Source organism: Zingiber officinale, chromosome 9A, assembly GCF_018446385.1.
Source record: "Zingiber officinale cultivar Zhangliang chromosome 9A, Zo_v1.1, whole genome shotgun sequence".
In the NCBI taxonomy this organism is placed as follows: Eukaryota; Viridiplantae; Streptophyta; class Magnoliopsida; order Zingiberales; family Zingiberaceae; genus Zingiber; species Zingiber officinale.
In genome coordinates, this window is record NC_056002.1 from 98,351,010 (window position 1) to 98,371,066 (window position 20,057).

The following is a 20,057-nucleotide window of genomic DNA, read 5'->3' on the forward strand; positions in this document are numbered from 1 at the left end:
CTATTGGTGATAATATTAATCTCACTTAGGAGTTGCTATGGAAGTATGTGCGCAAAAGAATATCCCCGAGATGTATGATCAAGGTTGATCTAAGAAGGCATTTGATACAGTAGATTGAGATTTTCTTATGGAGGCTCTCGTTGGTTTTGGTTTTCTCCAATAATATTGTGGATGGATTAGGGAGTGTGTAACTACGACCTCTTACTCTATTTCTCTAAATGGTGGAATCTATGGATTTTTTAGTGAGCGTCGCGATCTAAGGCAAGGTGACCCCCTTATCTCCTCTACTTTTTGGTCTGTGCATAGAAGTATTATCACGCAGGTTGCAAGTTGCTTCCTTGATACCCTCTTTTCACTTCCATCCTATGTGTAAAGAGGTCGGCATCACACATCTTGTGTATGCCGATGATTTGATGTTGTTTGCATGGGCGGATGAGCCCTTAATTAAAATATTGGCAGATTGTTTGGAGGTTTTTGGCAATGAAGCAGGACTTCAGGCTAATTCTTTGAAGTCTCATATGTATATGGCGGGGATTGATGATCGAACAAAAGACCATCTGCTCCAAATTATTGGTTTCCAAGAAGGGACATTTTCATACTTGGCGATTCCACTAGCGCGAAAAAATTACAGATTGCAAATTATCGACCATTACTTGATACTATTACAAAGAAGATTAATTCTTGGTCTAAGCATACTTTATCTTATGCGGGACGCTTGGAATTGGTGATGATGGTGCTTCAAGGAGTGGAGTGTTATTGGCTTTCTATGCTCCCGGTTCCCGGCGGTGTCATTGAAAAGATCTAAACAATATGTCGTGCATTTGTGTGGTTTTCAAAACATCCTTCTATTTCTTGGGCCACTTTATGTCTTTCGAAACATGATGGTGGTTATGGACTTCGCGACCTTCATGCATGGAATGAGGCTCTTCTTAGCAAAACACTATGGGGGACCCAAACTAATGTGGATTCGCTATAGGTAAGATGGGTGCACCATCATTACCTCAAAGGGGTTGATTTTTGACAATGGGAGGTCAAAGCCTCGGACTCCCCGCTTATCAAACGACTTGTAGGCACTCGGAACAAAATCCAAGGGGCTACAAGTGGAAGTGGGGAGGTAAACAGATTGATGGTTGAGTGGTTTGCAGCAAGGTAAAATAGAACTGCAAATGAATATGATTTCTTTATGCCAAGAGGACCTGAAGTGACATGGGCATCATTGGTTTGGAAGCTGGAGATTACGCCGAAGCATCGCTTCATTCTTTGGTTACTTGCCCATGGGAGACTACAAATAACCGATAGATTGTCATATGAGGAAAACAAGACATGTGTGCTTTGCCAAGGTCAAGACGAGTCAAATGACCACTTGTTCTTTGAGTGCCCTATCACATGTGCTCTTTAGAACAAGGTACGGGGTTGGCTAGAGATAAATCATGATGTTAACTCAGTGGTGGAGCTATTTCACATTCTCGATCAACACTGCAAAGGTGCAAGTCGGAAAATGAAAGCTCGGTATCTTGGAGTTTCTAGTATGATATATGTTCTGTGGGAAGCTCGCAACAGATGTCGCTTTGAAGGAATGATTCTTGATATTGATAGGATGTTGCGGAAAATTCAAATCTATGTTTATCGATTTGTGGACTTATGCAGGAATTAAAGAGGTCAACCTCTTGCTTGTTAGTTAGAGCCCTAGAGCCAATCATTTGATGATTGTATGGACTCATGTATATCATATTCTTATATATATATTAAGGCATTTGGTTTTTGGTTATTATGCTTATTTGTATTAGTGCCAGATAAAGTAAGTATAGTAACGTCCTTGAGTAGAAGGTTCTTACCTATATCAATCGATTAGTTGAATCGATAGTGAGATGATATAGGGAACACTACTCTAAATCATTCCTAGTCGAGTATTAACATTCAGGGACAATGTTAATATAATAAGACTAGCATGTAGGTCAGCTCGATGACTTGATCTCACAAGTCATGGATATAGAGATATTAAGCTGACACATGGGTATGCATTAGAGAATGTATACTGAATGACCCGCCATGAGAAAGTATCATGGATCGTTATATGAGTGTCATATACTTTCTCATGTGACTATTAGTATGACTATTAGTCCTTTGACCTGAAGTCACCATGGATCCCTACATAAGGAGTTATGTACTTTGGTTTCGTCAAACGTCACCCGTAACTGGGTGGACTATAAAGGCGATTACCGGGTATGTAACAAATTATGCAGAGGGATGTGAGTGATGTAGATGGGATCTATCCCTCCCATATGACGGGAGCGACATCAATATTCTTGATAGAGTGAGACCACTAAGTGCATGACCATGCCCAAATGAGTCAACATTAGATGTTGAGCTCATTTGATCGAGTGAGTCTACTTGGAGTTCAAGATTTAGATTGATTAGAGGATGACACGGTCTATGCCTCATATTGATCAATCTAGATGTCTAGGATAGAAGGACAATGTCACATATTGTGAGGAGTCACAATTAGTAGTCACAAGGTGATGTTGGATCTTAACATTTCTTGTAACTTGGGTAGCAATGATGTATTGCTAGATGCCGCTCATTGCTTATGTTTCTAAAAGAGTTTAGAAACATTGCCAACGTTACAAGAACCTATTGGGTCACACACAAAGAACATGTGGATGGAGATTAGGTTCATATGATGAACCAATTGGATTAGGTTCATATGATGCACCAAAGATTGGATTCAAAATTAGACTTATTGAGTTAGACTCAATTAGATTCAAATGTTGAATGAGTCTAATTTAAATTTGATTCATTGGGTCAATTTATATTAATGAATTAGATTCATTAAATTAAAATTGACTTGAATCAAAGGTTGGATTTAACTCAACAAGGAAGAGAATTGGTCAAGTTTGACTTGACCAAATGGAAGTTGAAACATCAAGTTTGACTTGATGTCTTGCCACATCATCATGAAGGTTGACTCATCCTACTTGGCATGACCAACCTAGCCACATCATTAGCCACATCACCACCTCATAATGGTATGCCACCTCATTGGAGGTTACACATCCAATTGGTTTTAATGTGGCCGGCCACATTAATGAGGGGCTTTATGGTGTGGCCGGCCACACATTAGATGGTGTGGAGGTTTTTGTTTTGGGTATTGATGTGGTGTCATTATTCCTTCTTCTTCCTTGGGTTCTCCTCTCCTCTTGAGTTGTTGTGGTCGTGGCTATCATGGTGAGGAGAAGATGTTGAGTTGTTTCCAAGAGCACAAGGGAAAGTGAAGGTCACAAAGGAGGGTACTAAAGGAGTGTATGTGATTTGTCTCTTCTATTTCTCTCTTTTCTCCTTTTTGTTCCCATCCGAGAGCTCTAGAAAAGTGCTAGCACACTTGGGGCTCTCTTCTCCATCTTTGAGTGGTAGAAGACCACTCCTTGTTCGTGTGGATATCACTAGAGGAGTGTCTACATTGACACTCTCGAGATCCAACGCTTCCTTGGACGAGTGGGACTAAACGAAGGGCACGCTTCAAGGGTAAACTCTTAACATATAGATCTAGGAGTAGATCTAAAATTATGAAACTCGTACTCGTATTTTTCGTTTGGTTTTCCTTGCACGAGATCCGTGGCTTGGGCGATTCGGGGTTTCCGCGACGCGAAAAGCGGTTTTCGCGGCCCGAAGAACCCAACATTGCTATCCAAGTTGACATTGATTTCATTGGCGAATGGATCAGTCCGCATTTTCATCGGTGATTGGAGCATTCGTATTTTTGATTTCATCGACGAATGATGCTTTTCGATTGCAGTTCATTTTGTGGTTGATTTCATGTTGGTCGCATTGTGATGACAAATTGTGGAAGAGTGATGGCAACATCTGATTGATCTCATGGAGGTGCATTGCATGTTCATGTAATACTTGTCTTATGAATTGTACGTACAAGAGATGTCATGACTCTCTTATTGAGTGACACCTCATGCATGGGGTGTGAGATTATAATTCATGATGTATGCTTTTGGAATTGTGTGTTTAAGGTTGTAAAAGCTTGAACATATTATAATTTACCAATTTTCCATGAAAGAACTTTCAGTTACTTCCCTTATGTGTTAGTCACTATTCCAAAGGCTAGTAGCTGTCCGTGATTTACCTCCTCCGTGTTGACCTTAATTAGGATGGGTTGACAGGGACGCTGGGGGCTAGCGTATTCGCCTTTTGCCACCGTGAAAGAGTCTCAGTTAAGGACCAAATATTGAGGTGTCGATTGATCAACAAGAGCTAGCAATTGTCGTTGTGAACAATCCTATACCGGTGGATATAATTCTTCCCAATTGTGAATATGAAGCCCACCAAAGAAAGAATCAAATGCCACAACAACATCCCCCTGAAGAGGTGGAAACAAACGACGAGGTGCCTAGAGAAATCGAGCAAGTACAACCACTGAAAGTTGTCCAGCAGCCGACAATTTCACTGAAGGGAGCTCATCCTCCTCCTCTACTTCTTCCTCCATGGCATCACAAGAAGATAGGGCAGCAAGTGAGACTATTCATACGGTATCAAAGGCATAAACATCTTCCTCGTTGCCCACTGTTATATCATCTATGAGTAAGGATACGGCTAGTAGTACACCTGCCCCTATGATTGGTACAAGACAACGGGTGCGAGCAACCCGCAATGGTCATAAATGAAGGTTGCATCTTGGAATATTATAGGCTTTCACAAACCCCTAAAGCATGGAGGGGTGCAACATCTCTTTCAGCAAAAAGACATTCAAGTTATGACATTAATGGAAACAAAATTCAATGAAGATTCACTAAGTCCTATATTACAAAGGAGATTCTTAGGCATGGGGCATACACATAATTTCAACTTATCTAAACATGACTGCATACTACTTCTTTGGGATTTGCATAAGGTTGATTTGGATATTGTTATGACTACAAATCAATATATACATTGTCATATTTGATGTCATATCTCTAGCAGGAGATTCTTTGTAACTTTTGTCTATGACCTTCATTCAATTGTCACAAGAAGACATTTATGGGAGGCACTTGCAAATTTGGGAAATAATATTACTGATGCTTGGATGGTTATGGATGATTTCAACTCATTCTTGTCTATTGATGAAAACAAAGGTGGTTCTCCGGTCACAAATCATGAGATGAGAGATATGCAGATTTTTACACAAGCTTATGGATTGGTGGATCTCAGTTCCATTGGATGCCATTTTGCATGGTCTAATGGTAATGTTTCTTGCAAGCTAGATAGAGCTTTGATTAATTCTTTTTGGTTGATGGTAAATTTTGATGCATATGCAGAGTTTATGGCACTGGGGTGTCTCTCGGACCATTCATGTACTATTGTGCACACCTTGTCCAAAGACCGACCTCCGAATAGAGCTTTTAAATTTATCAACATGTGGGCATTGCATGAAGACTTTGAGAAGATTGTGAAGGACTCATGGGCAGCTCCTATACAGGGAAACACTCAATATGTTCTCAAGGCAAAGATGTTCTACTTGAAAAGGTGCTTGAGGGAGCTAAATAAGAATAAATTTAGCCACATCTCGGAGAAGGCAAAGAGAGCAAAAGAAGAATTAGAGGAGGCCCAAAGAAACATTCTAGATGGTGGCCCAACTTCTATAGAGTATACTCACATAAGGAAGAAAGTAAATCTTTTGGCCGAAGCGGAAATACAATTCTACCAACGAAGGGTCAAGAATATATACTTGAAGAGTGTGGATAAATGTACAAAATTTTTCCATGATGTGATAAAGAGGAACAACAAGAGGAATGCAATTATCACACTCAAGAAACACAATGAGGACTAAACCACAAGTATAAGTGAAGTTGTGGAAGAGTTTGTTAACTACTTTCATGACTTACTTGGTAAAAAATAGGTGTGCACATTTTTAGACAGCAATGAGATCGCTTGAAGAAAGCTCACCTTGGGGCAAACTGAGAATATAATCAAGCCAGTAATGCTAGAAGAAATAAAAGCCGCCTTACATAATATTGGGTGTGAAAAAGCCACAGGTCCGGATGGCTACGGTTCGAAATTCTTCACCTCATCTTGGGATATTATTGGTAATGATTTTATTGCAGTTGTGCAGGAATTTTTCCAAAGTGGCAAACTACTAAAGCAACAGAACCACTCCTTGATCTCACTTGTGCTGAAAAGAGACGATGTGGTGGGGGTAGCGGACTATAGACCGATTTCATGCTGTAATATATTCTACAAAGTTATTTCAAAGATACTTGTTGTCCGGTTATCGGAAGTTATGGATTTCTTATTATATCCGGCTCAAGTAGCATTTATAAAGGGGTGTTCTATAGGTGACAACATATATTTGACTCAAGAATTGCTCCGAAAATATACAAGAAAAAGGGTTTCTCCTAGATGCATGATCAAAGTTAATTTGAAAAAAGCTTTTGACATGGTGGATTGGATTTCCTTATGTCGACACTCGTTGGTTTTGATTTTCTCCAATGATATTGCAATTGAATCAAGGAATATGTCACAACGGTCTCTTACTCAATCTCTCTTAATGGTGGAGTTTATGATTTTTTCAGTGGACAAAGAGGACTTAGGTAAGGGGATCCTCTCTCTCCCCTATTGTTTGGATTATGTATTAAGGTGCTATCAAGAAAACTCAAAGTCACCTCTAGATTGCCATCATTTCACTTCCATCCAATGTGCAAGGAAGTGGGCATCACCCACCTTGTTTATGCGGATGATCTTATATTGTTTTGCCGAACGGATACATCTTCTACACAATACTTAGCGGATTGCTTGGATTTCTTCGGAAAGGCTTCGGGACTAAAGGCAAATCCTTAAAAAAATGCAAATTTTCATGGCCGGTGTAGAAGCAAGAGTGAAGGCCCAAATTCTTGATCTTTTGGATTTTCAAGAAGATTCTTTCCCCTTCCGATATTTGGGCATTCCATTGGCGGCGAAAAAATTAAGGATTGCTAATTATGAACCACTCCTAGAGACTATTACAAAAAAGATAAATGTTTGGTCCAAAAACACTTTGTCATATGTTAGAAGTTTGGAATTGATAGGTACGGTTCTACAAGGAGTGGAATGCTTTTGACTTTCAATGCTTCCAATTCCTAGTGGAGTTGTAGACAAGATTAAAGCACTTTGCCGTATGTTTGTTTGGTCCTCCAAATTTCCTCCTATATCTTGGAAAAAAATTTGTCTATCAAAGCAAGATGGGGGATATGACCTTAAAGACCTACTTGCATGGAATGAGGCTTTGTTGGGCAAAATCTTATGGGATATCAAATCTAAAATAGATTCTTTATGAATAAATTGGGTATACCATCATTATATAAAAGGTGCAAAACTTTGGACATGGGAAAGCAAAGCTTCGGACTCTTCTTTGATCAAGAGGCTCATAGAAATTCGGAACAAGATCTTGAGAACCTCAAATGGTGTTGGAGTTAAAAATACATACAATTTCATCATGCCAAAGGGGCCGGAAATAACATGAAAATCTATGGTGTGGAAACCGGAAATCATGCCAAAGTACCACTTCACATTATGGATGCTAGCTCATGGGAGGTTGAGGACCAAGGATAGAATGGAGTATGAGACAAACAAGGATTGTATCATGTGCCAACAACAAGAAGAATCAAATCAACATGTCTTCTTTGAATATCCGGTGGTTTGTGAACTTTGGTGCAAGGTGAAGCAATGGATGGAGATCAAGCACAACTTCAAATCCTTTGAGGAGTTGCATCAAATTTTTGGGAGATATTACAAGGGTGGTGGTAGAAAGATGAAGACTTGACATCTAGCCATCTCTAGCTCAATCTATTATATGTGGGAAGCCAAAAATAGATGTCGGTACCAAGGTATTGCATCAGATGCGCATTGGCTATTTCGGAAAGTCCAAATACATACTCATCGGTTTGTGGACTTGAAACCTCCTATTAGTGCTCATAATTGGTAGGTTAAATGCTGTTGTTGGTTGGTGCAGAAGGTGTAATGTTGACTATACATGAAGGAAATGAAGGTAGCAATGTTGATGTTGCTAATTTTGGAGCTCACTGTGCTTGTTGTCCGAAGTTGGGAGCTCACTGTTGAACTTCATCGGAGAGTCAATTTCATCGGCGAAAGAAGAGGGTTGTGCAATCTGATGTCCATGGTTTCGAAGCTTCATTTGATATCTGTGTTTTTGAAGAAGCCTCATCTATTATACGTGGTTTTGAAGCTTCATGGCTTGTGTGTACATGCAAGTTATGATATGGATGGAGCAAAGTTTAAATCGGTGGCACAAGGGAGGATTGACCAGATTTTACATAGGTGGCACATGAAGATTGGTTTGATATTTGCATGTCTTTGTATTTTTCTTTTGATTTTGCATGTGAGGCATGGGAGAGAATGGTGGTAAATAGATCCACCATAATTGATCTATCTAGTCCGCAGCAAATGGCTCGCGGTAAAGACAGTGTCAAATCCGTTGATGGCTAGGGCTTTGCCAAAAATCCCAAGAGGGTGAATAGATCCACCATAATGATCTATCTAGTCCACAGCAAACAACTCGCGGTAAGGACAGGGCCAAATCTGTTGATAGCTGGGACTTTGCCAAAAAGACCAAGAGAGTTCATAGATCCACCATAAGGATCTATCTAGTCCGCAGCAAACAGCTCGCGATAAAGACATGGTAAATCCGTTGATAGCTAACCATTTGCTAAAAGTGGGGTGACGACCTATGGCGGGATGACAATCTTGGTGATCCAGTCTGTGCTTTTGATGCTCTGTTTGTTGTCCAGGCTTTTGATGCTCCATTTGCTGTCCGTCCTCTTCATGGCTGGGTATTCAAGCTTGCTGTCTGTGTTTGATTGCCCCATGCACATCATTTTGTAATGCATGTATTGGATGTAATTGTTAGAGTGTATACTGAAAGCCTAAGCTTTTGTAAACATTTATTTTGAATAAAGAATCACATTGGTCAAATTGTCTACATTTGTTCAATTAATTTATATTGTAGATAACATAGTATGTGGTGTCACATACAGAAGATGATGTTATCAGTACCTTATAAATTATAAACAGTAGCTCACGACCAAAATGGAAAGGAATAAACCATTGGAAGGTCGTAGTGTAATTAGGAATTAGTTTATCTTAACTATATAATTACACTAGTACACTTAGAGTGTATTGAGTAGGATCATTAGAGGTCGTTTCTTTTATACTGACTTTATAAAGGAACAAAGACCTCAGTTATTATGGAAGTGTGTACTCTTAATCCTAATATAATAACAAGCACATATATTTGATATTTATTTCTTTAATTTATCAATGGGTGAGATTTAGTTCAATAAATCAATAAGCCCGATAAGTTGGGAAATGATATCACTTATAGTGTGTGTTGTTGATTATAAAAGGAAACTGTGTCCTAGTGATCTAGGTTGATAATGTCCCCAAGATGAGCTCATAAGGATTGTCATGTTAAACCCTGCAGGTGGACTTAGTCCGACATGACGATAAGGTTGAGTGGTACTATTCTTGGACTAAGATACTAATTAAATGAGTTGTCAGTAACTCACTTAATTAGTGGACATTTGACATCTTAAACATAGGGAGACTAACACACTCATAATAAGAAGGAGCCCAAAAATGTAATTTGGAATTAGTGCGGTAGTTCAATAATAGTTCTCTAGTGGAATGAATTATTATTGATAAAATTAAGTTGTGTATTCGGGGTGAACACGGGATGCTTAATTTTATCAGGAGACCAAAACCAATTCCTCATCTCGGTCCCTATCGTAGCCTCTTATTTATAGAGTACTATACCCACTTATACCCACCTTCATACCCATGATGTAGGGGCCGACCAAGCTAGCTTGTGGATCAAGATAGGGCCGGCCAAGCCTTGGTTCATGAGTGGCCGACCCTAGCTTGAACCCAAGCTTAGGTGGTCGGTCCCCATTAAATTTAAAAGAATTTTAATTTTAAAATTTTATTATGTGAAAGATATAATTTATTGGAGAGATTAAAAATTAAAATATCTCTTTTAAAAGGATCTACAAAAGATTAAAGAAAGAGATTAGATCTCTTTCCTTATTTGTAGATTGGAAAGATATTTTATTTTTCTCCTTTGTAAATTATTCACATGTTGAAAAATTAAAATTATAGAGATTTCTTTTTATCAACCATGAAGGGATTTTAAAGGGAAATTTTATTTTTTAAAAATTTTCCGAAGACAAATAAGGAATTTTAATTGTTGATTGAAATTGCCTTGTTTGCTCTTATTGATGTGGCCGGCCATGACATGTCTAATTGGGAAATTTTATTTTATTTTTCTTAATTAATTCATGTCAAAGAAAGTTAAGAAAATTTTATTGTAATTAAATTTCCTTATTTGCCAAAGCTAAGGATTATAAAAGAGAGAAAGCTTTCATGACACACAACTTTTATTATTCTTCTCCCTCTTTTCTTCCTTGGTGTGGCCGGCTTCATCCTTTCTCTTCTCTCCATCTTTGTGGCCGAAATTCCCCTTGCTCTTGGAGATTAAGTGGTGGCCGGTTTCTAGCTTGGAGAAGAAGGAGAGAAAGCTTTCATCCCTTGGAGCTTGGTTGGTTGTTTCTCTTCTTCCTTGGAGGTGCACTTGATTTGGCCGAACCTTGCAAGGAGGAGAAGAAGGTGCTTTGGTGGTTTCTCATCTCGGAAGACCGTTGCCCACACAACGTCCGAGGTTAGAAGAGGAATACGGTAGAAGACCTAGAGGTTTTTGTTTGCAAAAGAAAAGGTATACTAGATTTTATTTCCGCATCATACTAGTTTTATCTTCATGTAAAAAATACCAAATACAAGAGGCATGCGATTTTAGTATTTCGAATTTGTTTTCGATGTTGTGTTTTTTGTTTTTCTTTTCCTTGTGATTTGATTGTTCTTTTCGGTTGACCTAAAGTCATTTAAGGAAATTAAATATTAGTTTTCCTTAAAAGGCTTTGTCTAGGCGGTGGTGGTTGTTCTCATATCCAAGAAGGTCATGTGCCTCGCCATGTAGTCCTAAAAGTCAATTTTGGAAATTAATATTTAATGGAATTAATAACCTAGGTGATTTGGATCGAACGTGTTAAGTTCCGCAGGAGATCCAAGTCTAAACCTAAAAGAACAAATAGATTAAACTTTGGATCAAGCATGTTAAGTTCCGCAGGCGATCCAAATTTAATTTAAAAGAACACATGGTAGTTAGGAAAATGTTCAGACCTTTGTATAAAATTTTTGTACAGTGGAACCATTAGGTTTTCCGAGTAGCAACCAACAGTAATGGTGTTAGTGTGATTGGATATTGGTTTGACTTTGTTTTTGCTGGTGGATTGTCTCATGTGAAATATAATGGTGAGAGGGAAGTTGAGTGTATGATGATGTAAATCTATTGAGTGATGATAAAGGAGTCTACCTCAGTTATAGAGGATGGACTCCTAACCATCATGTATGTTTCGACATTTGATTTGAGAGTCTTTATCTCTCAAATCAGTTTATATACAAATATATCTATTTCCGTGAATAGTAAATAATACGTACCTCTGTCGGTGTATAGATCCTCCCTTTATATAGCGCCCCAACGGGTGACGTGCACACTCTTCGAGACATGACACATTCTCCAATTTATCCTATGAAATGACCTGTCAGGAAAGTGTCTTTGACACCATACCTTAACAGAGCATGTATATCCTTGACAAGATAGTAGAAACTTCTCTTATACGATCCACCTGTTAACTATGCATTGTGTCAGCGGAGTTATCTCCCAGAAGGATATTAAGAGATGCATTAATGATCTCTCTGCTCGTCTAAGCGAGATAGCCGCTCGGCTGGGAACTCTTCCGTTCGGTCGAACTCGGCTGCTCTTCCCTTCGACTTGGTAGCTTATTTCCGCCCGACCGAACTAACGACCCGGTCGTCCAACGTTCCTCTGCTCCGTGATGAGCACCTGATGATCTTAGATGTACGGGCATTCTATTCGGACCAGCCCTTTGCCAGTCGGGTAGTTCATTACCAATCGACCATTGCAGGAGAGCTCTGCTTGGCCCCATTTGGTGAGCCCGTTGTTTCTCTGACGTTGACCTCCTTGACTTTGACCTCCACGTTGACTGTTATCTCGTCTTCTGACCTACACTTAGTGGACCTCTTTTTATCACCACATCATATATTCTCGTTGAACTAAATTCTTAATAATTGTCATGGTTATGAAAAGGTGAATGAAATACATTGATTTATTTAGTTTAACTAAATTGTGAGTTATAAATGAAGACTGAAATTAAAATTATTTATTTATAGTTTTGAGGATAATTTAATTTTTTATTTTTTCAATTTAGTATTTAGATTTTCTGATAATTAATTATATAAGATTTTATATTTTTTTTATTTTTTTTAGATCCATCAATAAAACGGGTATTTTTTTTTAACATCAATTTCTACATTATCAATATTTTTTTTAAAAAATAAAATTTTAAAATAATCAGATCGGACTTTTATATTTAGTTAACCGAACTCATTTTTTACCCCTAACCGACATTGTATTTATTATACTTAAAAAGGAAAAAAATAAATAAAATTTCTTCGTAGAACCTAGCGGCTACTAGAGTGAAATAAATGCCAGCAGTGAGAATTTTTTTTCCCGTCAAAAGTTGCTCTATTTCTATTTCATCTTTTCTTTTTTTAGCTCATTAATCTTGAGATCAGCTTGCTTTTTCAACTAATGACTATCTATTTTTCAGATTTGAGTTGATTAATTTATTCGCCTAATTTCATGATTTGAGTCTTCGCATTTTCCATCATGTCACATCATCTGGATAAGTTGTCTTTTACCCTCCTATGCTCACTAGTTTGTTCAAGATTGTGCTTCTCCAGCTTCAATTCGTCCATGAGAATTTGAAATTATCTGGTCTAGTGGTTAGCCCTTGAAGTATTATTATTATAAAATTTAGGATTCAAATTTTAGTAAAGTCGAGATAAATATTTTCCTTATGTGCTAGTCATTATTCCAAAGATTAGTAGTCGTCCGTGATTTACCTCCTCCGTATTAATCCTGGGATGAATTGACAGGGACGTTGAAGACGAATATATTCATCTTTTGTCACCACGAGGATCTCAAAATGATCTTTAGACTCAACAGAACTGGAAATAGGAGTAAATAGAGATTCTAATACAGCAAGAATAGGAGTAGACAGAGATTCCAATGAGATGAGCGTGGATGGAGGCGACGACGGAGCCCGAGAGAGTAATAGAACAACATGAAAATCGACTTGTTATTGGATCTAACAAAGAGAGGGAGAGACCGATGCTGAAAGAGATGGAGAGAGGGGGATAAATAAGAGCGGGGCTAGAATTTAGAAGTGGGAAATTTCAAGTTTAGAATTAGCATTGACATTAACAAGAAAAACAGATGAAGCAAAGTTAGAGTCAATAAAAGTTAGCTTAAATCAAATTAACTGTTTAAATCGGTTCAATTTAAAAGTTGATTATTTAGGAATTTTTTTTTTACAAAAATATTGATTATTTTGATTAATTCTGTCTAAATTTTAAAACTCCTAATTATTTATTTCCTTCTGTTTTAACTATCATCCTTAAGAATTTAGATGAGAGATAATATTAATTTATGATTTTACATTATCTCTAATAATATCACATTCTCAAAGTTATCATTGTTAATGATAAACAAGCACACCTTCTTTATAGTGGCCGATTTAAAAATTAAAATAGGATAGAAATATATTATTTTAAAAAAGTTTGGTTAATTAATTGAAAATTAGATTAATCAATATTTTATTAGTTGAGTTTGTTCGGGATTTTTTTTTTGAAAAGTTTGGTCAACTTAAAAAAAATGTAATTGGTTAGATTTCAATAAGATTGATTTAGTTGATTCAATTTTGAATCAATTGTTGAACCCTACAAGCAAAGGGTAATTAAAATCAAAGAGCGTATGAACACATAAGTTACTGACATGTCATATAAATACATCCACTTCTTGTCTCTCATGGTTGAGATGGCTATTACAAAATAAATATTACTATAATAGGTAAAGGTTTGAATTTTGATAAAATTTAGAAAAATGTACTTCAAATGTACTTCTTGTAATGACCAAATGTGCTTTTCAATTTACTTTCTCACGTATATTTATGAGGTGGATGATTAAGGGTGTAAATGAGTTAAGTCACTCGTGAGTTATTCAGGTTTCGATTCGAAAAAAATTTATTCGATTAAACTAACGAGCCGAGTTTGAGCATGATTTCAAGCTCGAAAATATTATCGAGCTGATCTCAAACTTAACAAGTATTTGATTTATGAGCTTGCGAACATATTTGTACTTGTGAATGTGTTTATTAAGAGACTCGTGAATATATTCGTTAAAGGTTCGTTTAGCTTAATTATTATAATTAATTATCTTAAACGAGTTCTAATTAAGCTCGTTTAATTTTTAAATGAACTTTTTTCAAACTGAATTTGAGTCAAATTCGAACTATTTAATTTTATTATAAGTAAAATTCGAGACTAAGAACTAAAATCGAACTTGAACAAAACTCAAATTTAAGGATAACAAATTAAGTATGAATTTAAACTTTTTACTGTTCGACTAGTTCGGCTCCATTAACTTAGAGCCCTATGGATGAACTTTAAATTCGTATCTCTTTCTTCTAGATTTACATTACTAATTCAAGAATTTTTTTTTAACAGTTAGGTGTGGTGGTGGGTGTGGAAGGTGAATCTATCTAACCTTCTTTTGGTCAGGGACCCACCTTACCAACTCCCGTTACGGTGTGCCCTCGCCGGATCTAACAATGCAAATCGGAAGATCTATGTATCTCTTCGTTTGAATGGACGGCACTGATGCAAAGAGACATACTGTTCTACGTTGAACCGGCAAGGCAGCGTTGGACACCAAAACCCTCGGGAAATAAGTCTTTTACGGCTTGGATCGGTATCTCCGTTGGGTGGCTGCCGCAGAGACTGGATCGCTCGTAGGGAGGAGCAAGGAGGAATTTGCGGGGATGGCGAGCGGCGCGAAAGTGGTTCTCGAAGACATTCCGTCGCTGGATCTGATGACGGAGCTCCTCCAGCGCATGAAGTGCGCATCCAAGCCCGATAAGCGTCTCATTCTCATCGGTATCATCTCCTTCCTCCAAAACCACCCTTTTGGGCTGGGTTCGGCCATGTCGCTCCCTATCTGTTGCTCTTCAGAATTGCGATCTGTGGGTTATCTGCCAGCGTCTTTTTTTTTCCTGGATATTTAAGCGAATGTTTCTTTTCACCAATTTTGCAATTACGATCCGTAAAATAAAGTTTTTGTAATTTTTTTTTTCGGGTGTGTGTGTCTAGATCTTGTGATTGTTCTGTCGTTACCAGATGCTTATTTTGTCTATGCTATACGTGAGAGTTGATTCTTAAAAAAAAACTGTCGTTGGATGAAAGTAGATATCTCATTGATGATGCTGTAAGGTGTTGGTGTTGTTGAAGCAGCCTTGTCAACGGGTCAATTTTAGATCTACAGTGCTATATTACTTTGGATTGGCTTATGAATCTCAATGCTTCTTACCATTATTTGGAGTGTAGGCTAGACCATTTTTCTTTCTGTCTGGTAAGAATCTCCTGTAAATTTTGAAAGTAATTAATGTCCAATGCTTCCTTTTGAATTATATCATTCATATGTCTTAGGATAGAACAACTACGGTCCCAGTTTTTTTTTTTCTAGTAAGAATTATGCACCCCCACCATCTACCCTTGCAGTTTCTTTTTTCTGATGCAGCTACTAAAGTTGTAGGTAGATGTCGTCTGTGTCCATAGTTTCCATTTGATGTTGTAATGATAATCACTTTCTGTACTTTTGTTTTACCATCTATTGTCGAATATTATCTTCTAAACTTTCAGATTTACTAGATTGTTATATGTTAGGATTTTTTTTTTTTGTTTTACAACTGCCTTTTTACTAGGCAGATTTTCTATTTGCATCTGTGGTCATAGCTCATGATTGTGGAAATTTCTCCTTTTAGTGTTAAAATCAAGGCAGGGTTTAGCTTCTGATAAGCCATCATGCCATGGCAGGTCCGCCAGGTTCTGGAAAGGGTACCCAATCTCCTATGATTAAAGATGAATATTGCTTATGCCATTTGGCAACGGGTGATATGTTGAGAGCTGCTGTGGCTGCTAAGACACCACTTGGAATTAAAGCTAAAGAGGCAATGGATAAGGTATTTCCTATATTGATTAGCAAAATTGGAATTTAAAGAAACAGTGATTCTTGTTACTTGGTGATTCTTTTGATTTTTTTATATTCTAGGGGGATCTTGTTTCTGATGATTTGGTTGTTGGCATTATTGATGAGGCTATAAAAAGACCATCATGCCAGAAGGGTTTCATTCTTGATGGGTTTCCAAGGACAGCCATTCAAGCAGAAAAGGTAACCATTGCATTCTTTTTGTAGTGCTGGATTTATTTTCCGAGATAGGTTTTCACCTTGTTTAAAGGGGAGCCTTAGTGCAACGGTAAAGTTGTTGCCATATGACCAAAAGGTCACAGGTTCGAATTCTGAAACAGTCTCTTGCAAAAAGCAGGTAAGGCTGCGTACAATGGATCCTTCCCCGGGACCCCGCATGGCAGGAGCTTCGTGCACTGGACTGTCTTTTTTTTTTTAGGTTTTCACCTTGTTTAAGAATGTGTACTCAGTATGTTTCCCTCTCTAAATCTTCTTCATGCAGCTTGATGAGATGCTGGCAAAGCAAGGTACCAAGATTGACAAGGTGCTGAACTTTGCTATTGATGATGCCATATTGGAGGAGAGAATTACAGGCCGTTGGATTCATCCACCTAGCGGTAGAACTTATCATACAAAGTTTGCTCCTCCAAAAGTTCCTGGCATTGATGATGTAAGTAGTTGGTGTTATGGTGAATGTATTCATATTCATTCACCTTGTTTAAGAATGTGTTATGGTCATTTTCCTATTTTCCTACTTTCATGTATGTTTCTTTGTTTGGACATTATTGTAATAAAACCATTGCAAACATTGGAAGAATTTCACTTATGTCAGTAGGTAAGTATGAAACTGGTCATTATTAGCTCTCATAGTCAATTCCATAGAGTTCAAATAAATTTTGGCAGAGAGAAGGGCGAGTCCAAAAACTTTCATCGATCGTTTTTGGTTGAAGTAATAGAATACGATGACACCACTGTTTAGTCCTCAGTCCTCTTCTTAAAATAGGTATTACTTATTTTGACATTATATATTGTAGTATTTAACATTATTTTTAATAATGTGTATGATATACTTTATTTGCTATTGGTATTGCATGTTGTTGTTATTTGTTTTACTCTTCCTCTCCAATCATTTGACTATCTTATCTAGCAAATCCAACTATCCTTCCCAACGCCATTGCCTAATCAATTCTCACAGATCTTGGAAACTTTTATTATCATTGCTGGGCTGCCATTTGCTAGAGATTAAGAATAATCTTTTATTTGAGTTGAAAGCATTTGTGCATCTGATGACCGTTAGCACTTCTATAGTTAACGTGTCACAACATTGAGAAGTTAATCCTTGTTGTGTGGCCCAATTTGGATTGTGTGATCGGCAATGCTGAATAACTGAGATAAATCTGGAAAGGTTTTTTGTTTGGTCTTATTTCTTTGCTTGCTTGACCTTCGCCAACCAATTGATCTGTTGAGTAGAAATATCACTTCTGGCCATGCAAACTTGTTCACGGCAACCATAGCTGGTTCCTGAACTGCTTGATCTACAGTACTTCAAAAGGTTAACTTTCTGAATCAACAAATTGGACGGTCACTTGATTTTGTTGTCTGTCTATCATCGTTATTTTATCTGTAGGGGCAGTTTGCTCATTGATGTCATGCTCATTGCCCAAATCATATATACTCAAAGGGTTGCTATGTAGTCATATATGAAACCTATTTGACAACTTAATGATTTTATATTTTGTTATTCATCACACTTGTCATTTTATGTTTGAGAAACACTTCTGCTCATAGAGACTCATAACTTAATATTATATCTTTGCAGGATTCTGAACTACTAAAGAGTTTATTCTTCGTTACCTGTATTGCACAATCCATTCTCTTTATGAATTCTTTCTTCCTTTTGTATGTAAATGCATTTACTCCTGGTATATTTGATGTGTACTTCTCTAACATTTTTGTTGAATATGACATGATAACTTATCCCATTTTGGTTTGTCTAATATATATATATATATATTTATTTATTTATTTATTTGTTTCTTTGAAGGTATCAGGAGAACCCTTGATTCAGAGGAAAGATGACACAGCTGAAGTCCTAAAGTCGAGGCTTGAATCTTTCCATCGACAAACTGAACCAGTATGGTTTCTTCTCCATCTTATATTAAATAAACAAATAGAGATTATCTTAAACCTGTAAAAAAAAAAAAAGTGGATATTTTGGATCAGCCAGAATTGACCCAACTCCACTAAGCTGAATTGGCAGATTGGTAGCAATCCTTCCAATCAAAATATGACAGAATTTGTTCAGTCTATATCAAATCCTTCCAGTCAATTACGAGCAATGCTATTGCATATTCATGTTATAGTGAATCAAGTAACATACTCTAAGGAGGCTTCAGAGCAACAGCTTGATGGAGCCTCCAATTTGTTATTTCTAGACTTCCTCGCACTATTGTTTTGGAAGATTTTAGATCTTGGATGTCTGAACAACCAAATAAAACTTTAGCTGTATCAGCTATAGGCAATTGATAGCTGGCTAAAGGTATCATTCTACTAGCCAGTCAGTTCTCAATCAAGATCCTACCTATGAATAATTTAAAACATCGTCAAGTTGTATAGCATTCAATATCTAGTATTCTTATGAACATTTCATATTTGCATCGTTTTAATATCACAGAGCAAATTATTCATGTAGAAAGTATGCCTTGTTTTTAAATTTAACATTAGCGTTTGTTGCTGTAAATTTTCTACTTCTACTTTTGAAAGATAGTTGTAACGGAAATGGTTAGAAATTTTTCTTGTAATTGAAAATAAAAGACTCAAGTTATAATTCATTTTCTTATAAGTGATACTTTATGAAAATTTTGAGGGAGTCTTAACAAGTTGTATTTGAGTCGATCAGTTATGCAACTCATTGGGTCGGCAACCTTTTCTCGTATTCATGAATTACAATGTGATTGTCTCGTTCGCTATTTGGTTTCCTCTAGCACATTATCTGTGCATTTGTGATTTTGTTATGGGTCCCAGGTTATCGACTATTATGCCAAAAAGGGTGTTGTCGCTCAACTTCATGCGGAGAAGCCCCCTAACGAAGTCACCATTCAGGTGCAGAAAGCTCTTTCGTGAAGAGGAGAAACAAAACCTCCCGCGGCTCGGCATTACATTTTGACGTCTCTTTCAGTTATACAAAAATTTTCCCTTTCATGCATGAAATCAGAGAGCTTCGTTCAAGCTGCCTGAATGCTTTTCCATGGTCAGGGAAACTTTTACAATTGCATCAGCTTTTGATTTGAAATAATTAATCGGTATTTTCTGATGAAACAAAGAGTTTTGTGGTTGTATGATTCACAGGAAACAATGAACTGTAGAATTAACCTCAGTTTTTTGAGGGAATAAACTTGAAAATTCTTCAACTTGCCATCTTTCTGAAGTTCATAAGTTGTTATTTGTTTTAGCCCCTGGGGCACGGCACCGTGGTAAGTAGGGTGGATTTTCATATAACGAGGGTTTGAAGTTCATGTAGGGCACCGCGGTCACAGGGTTTGAACCACTTGTGATGTTGGACTGTCGGTTAGAATTTTTGGATATCTTGATAATTGATGAAAAATCTTTGTGAGTCAGGTTCATCACTTTTGGAATTAATCAGATTGAAGAGTTAGCTAGCTACATGAGTAACAAAAATTATTATTTATTTGATCTATTAAACTAAGTATTCACCAAGGTATTTTTATAAAATACGTCATTTGTTGAGATGCTTGTTTGAAACATTTTATACTATCGAATATTTATTTACAAATACATAATTAATTTGGATTTGGATAATATAGTCTATACTAGTTTATCACTCTATTCATTTCCATGGGAT

The 20,057-nt window shown here is 37.1% G+C and overlaps 1 protein-coding gene across 1 annotated transcript; it reads left to right on the forward strand.

Moving 5' to 3' along the window:
* Positions 1–14,892: 14,892 nt before the first annotated feature.
* LOC122021015 (adenylate kinase 4-like) lies at positions 14,893–19,605 on the forward strand. The gene is made up of 6 exons (XM_042579083.1): positions 14,893–15,108; positions 16,045–16,190; positions 16,280–16,399; positions 16,698–16,865; positions 18,240–18,329; positions 19,220–19,605. The coding sequence occupies exons 1-6, from the start codon at positions 14,994–14,996 to the stop codon at positions 19,316–19,318; spliced, it is 738 nt and encodes a 245-aa protein (XP_042435017.1). The 5' UTR covers positions 14,893–14,993; the 3' UTR covers positions 19,319–19,605.
* Positions 19,606–20,057: the final 452 nt, after the last annotated feature.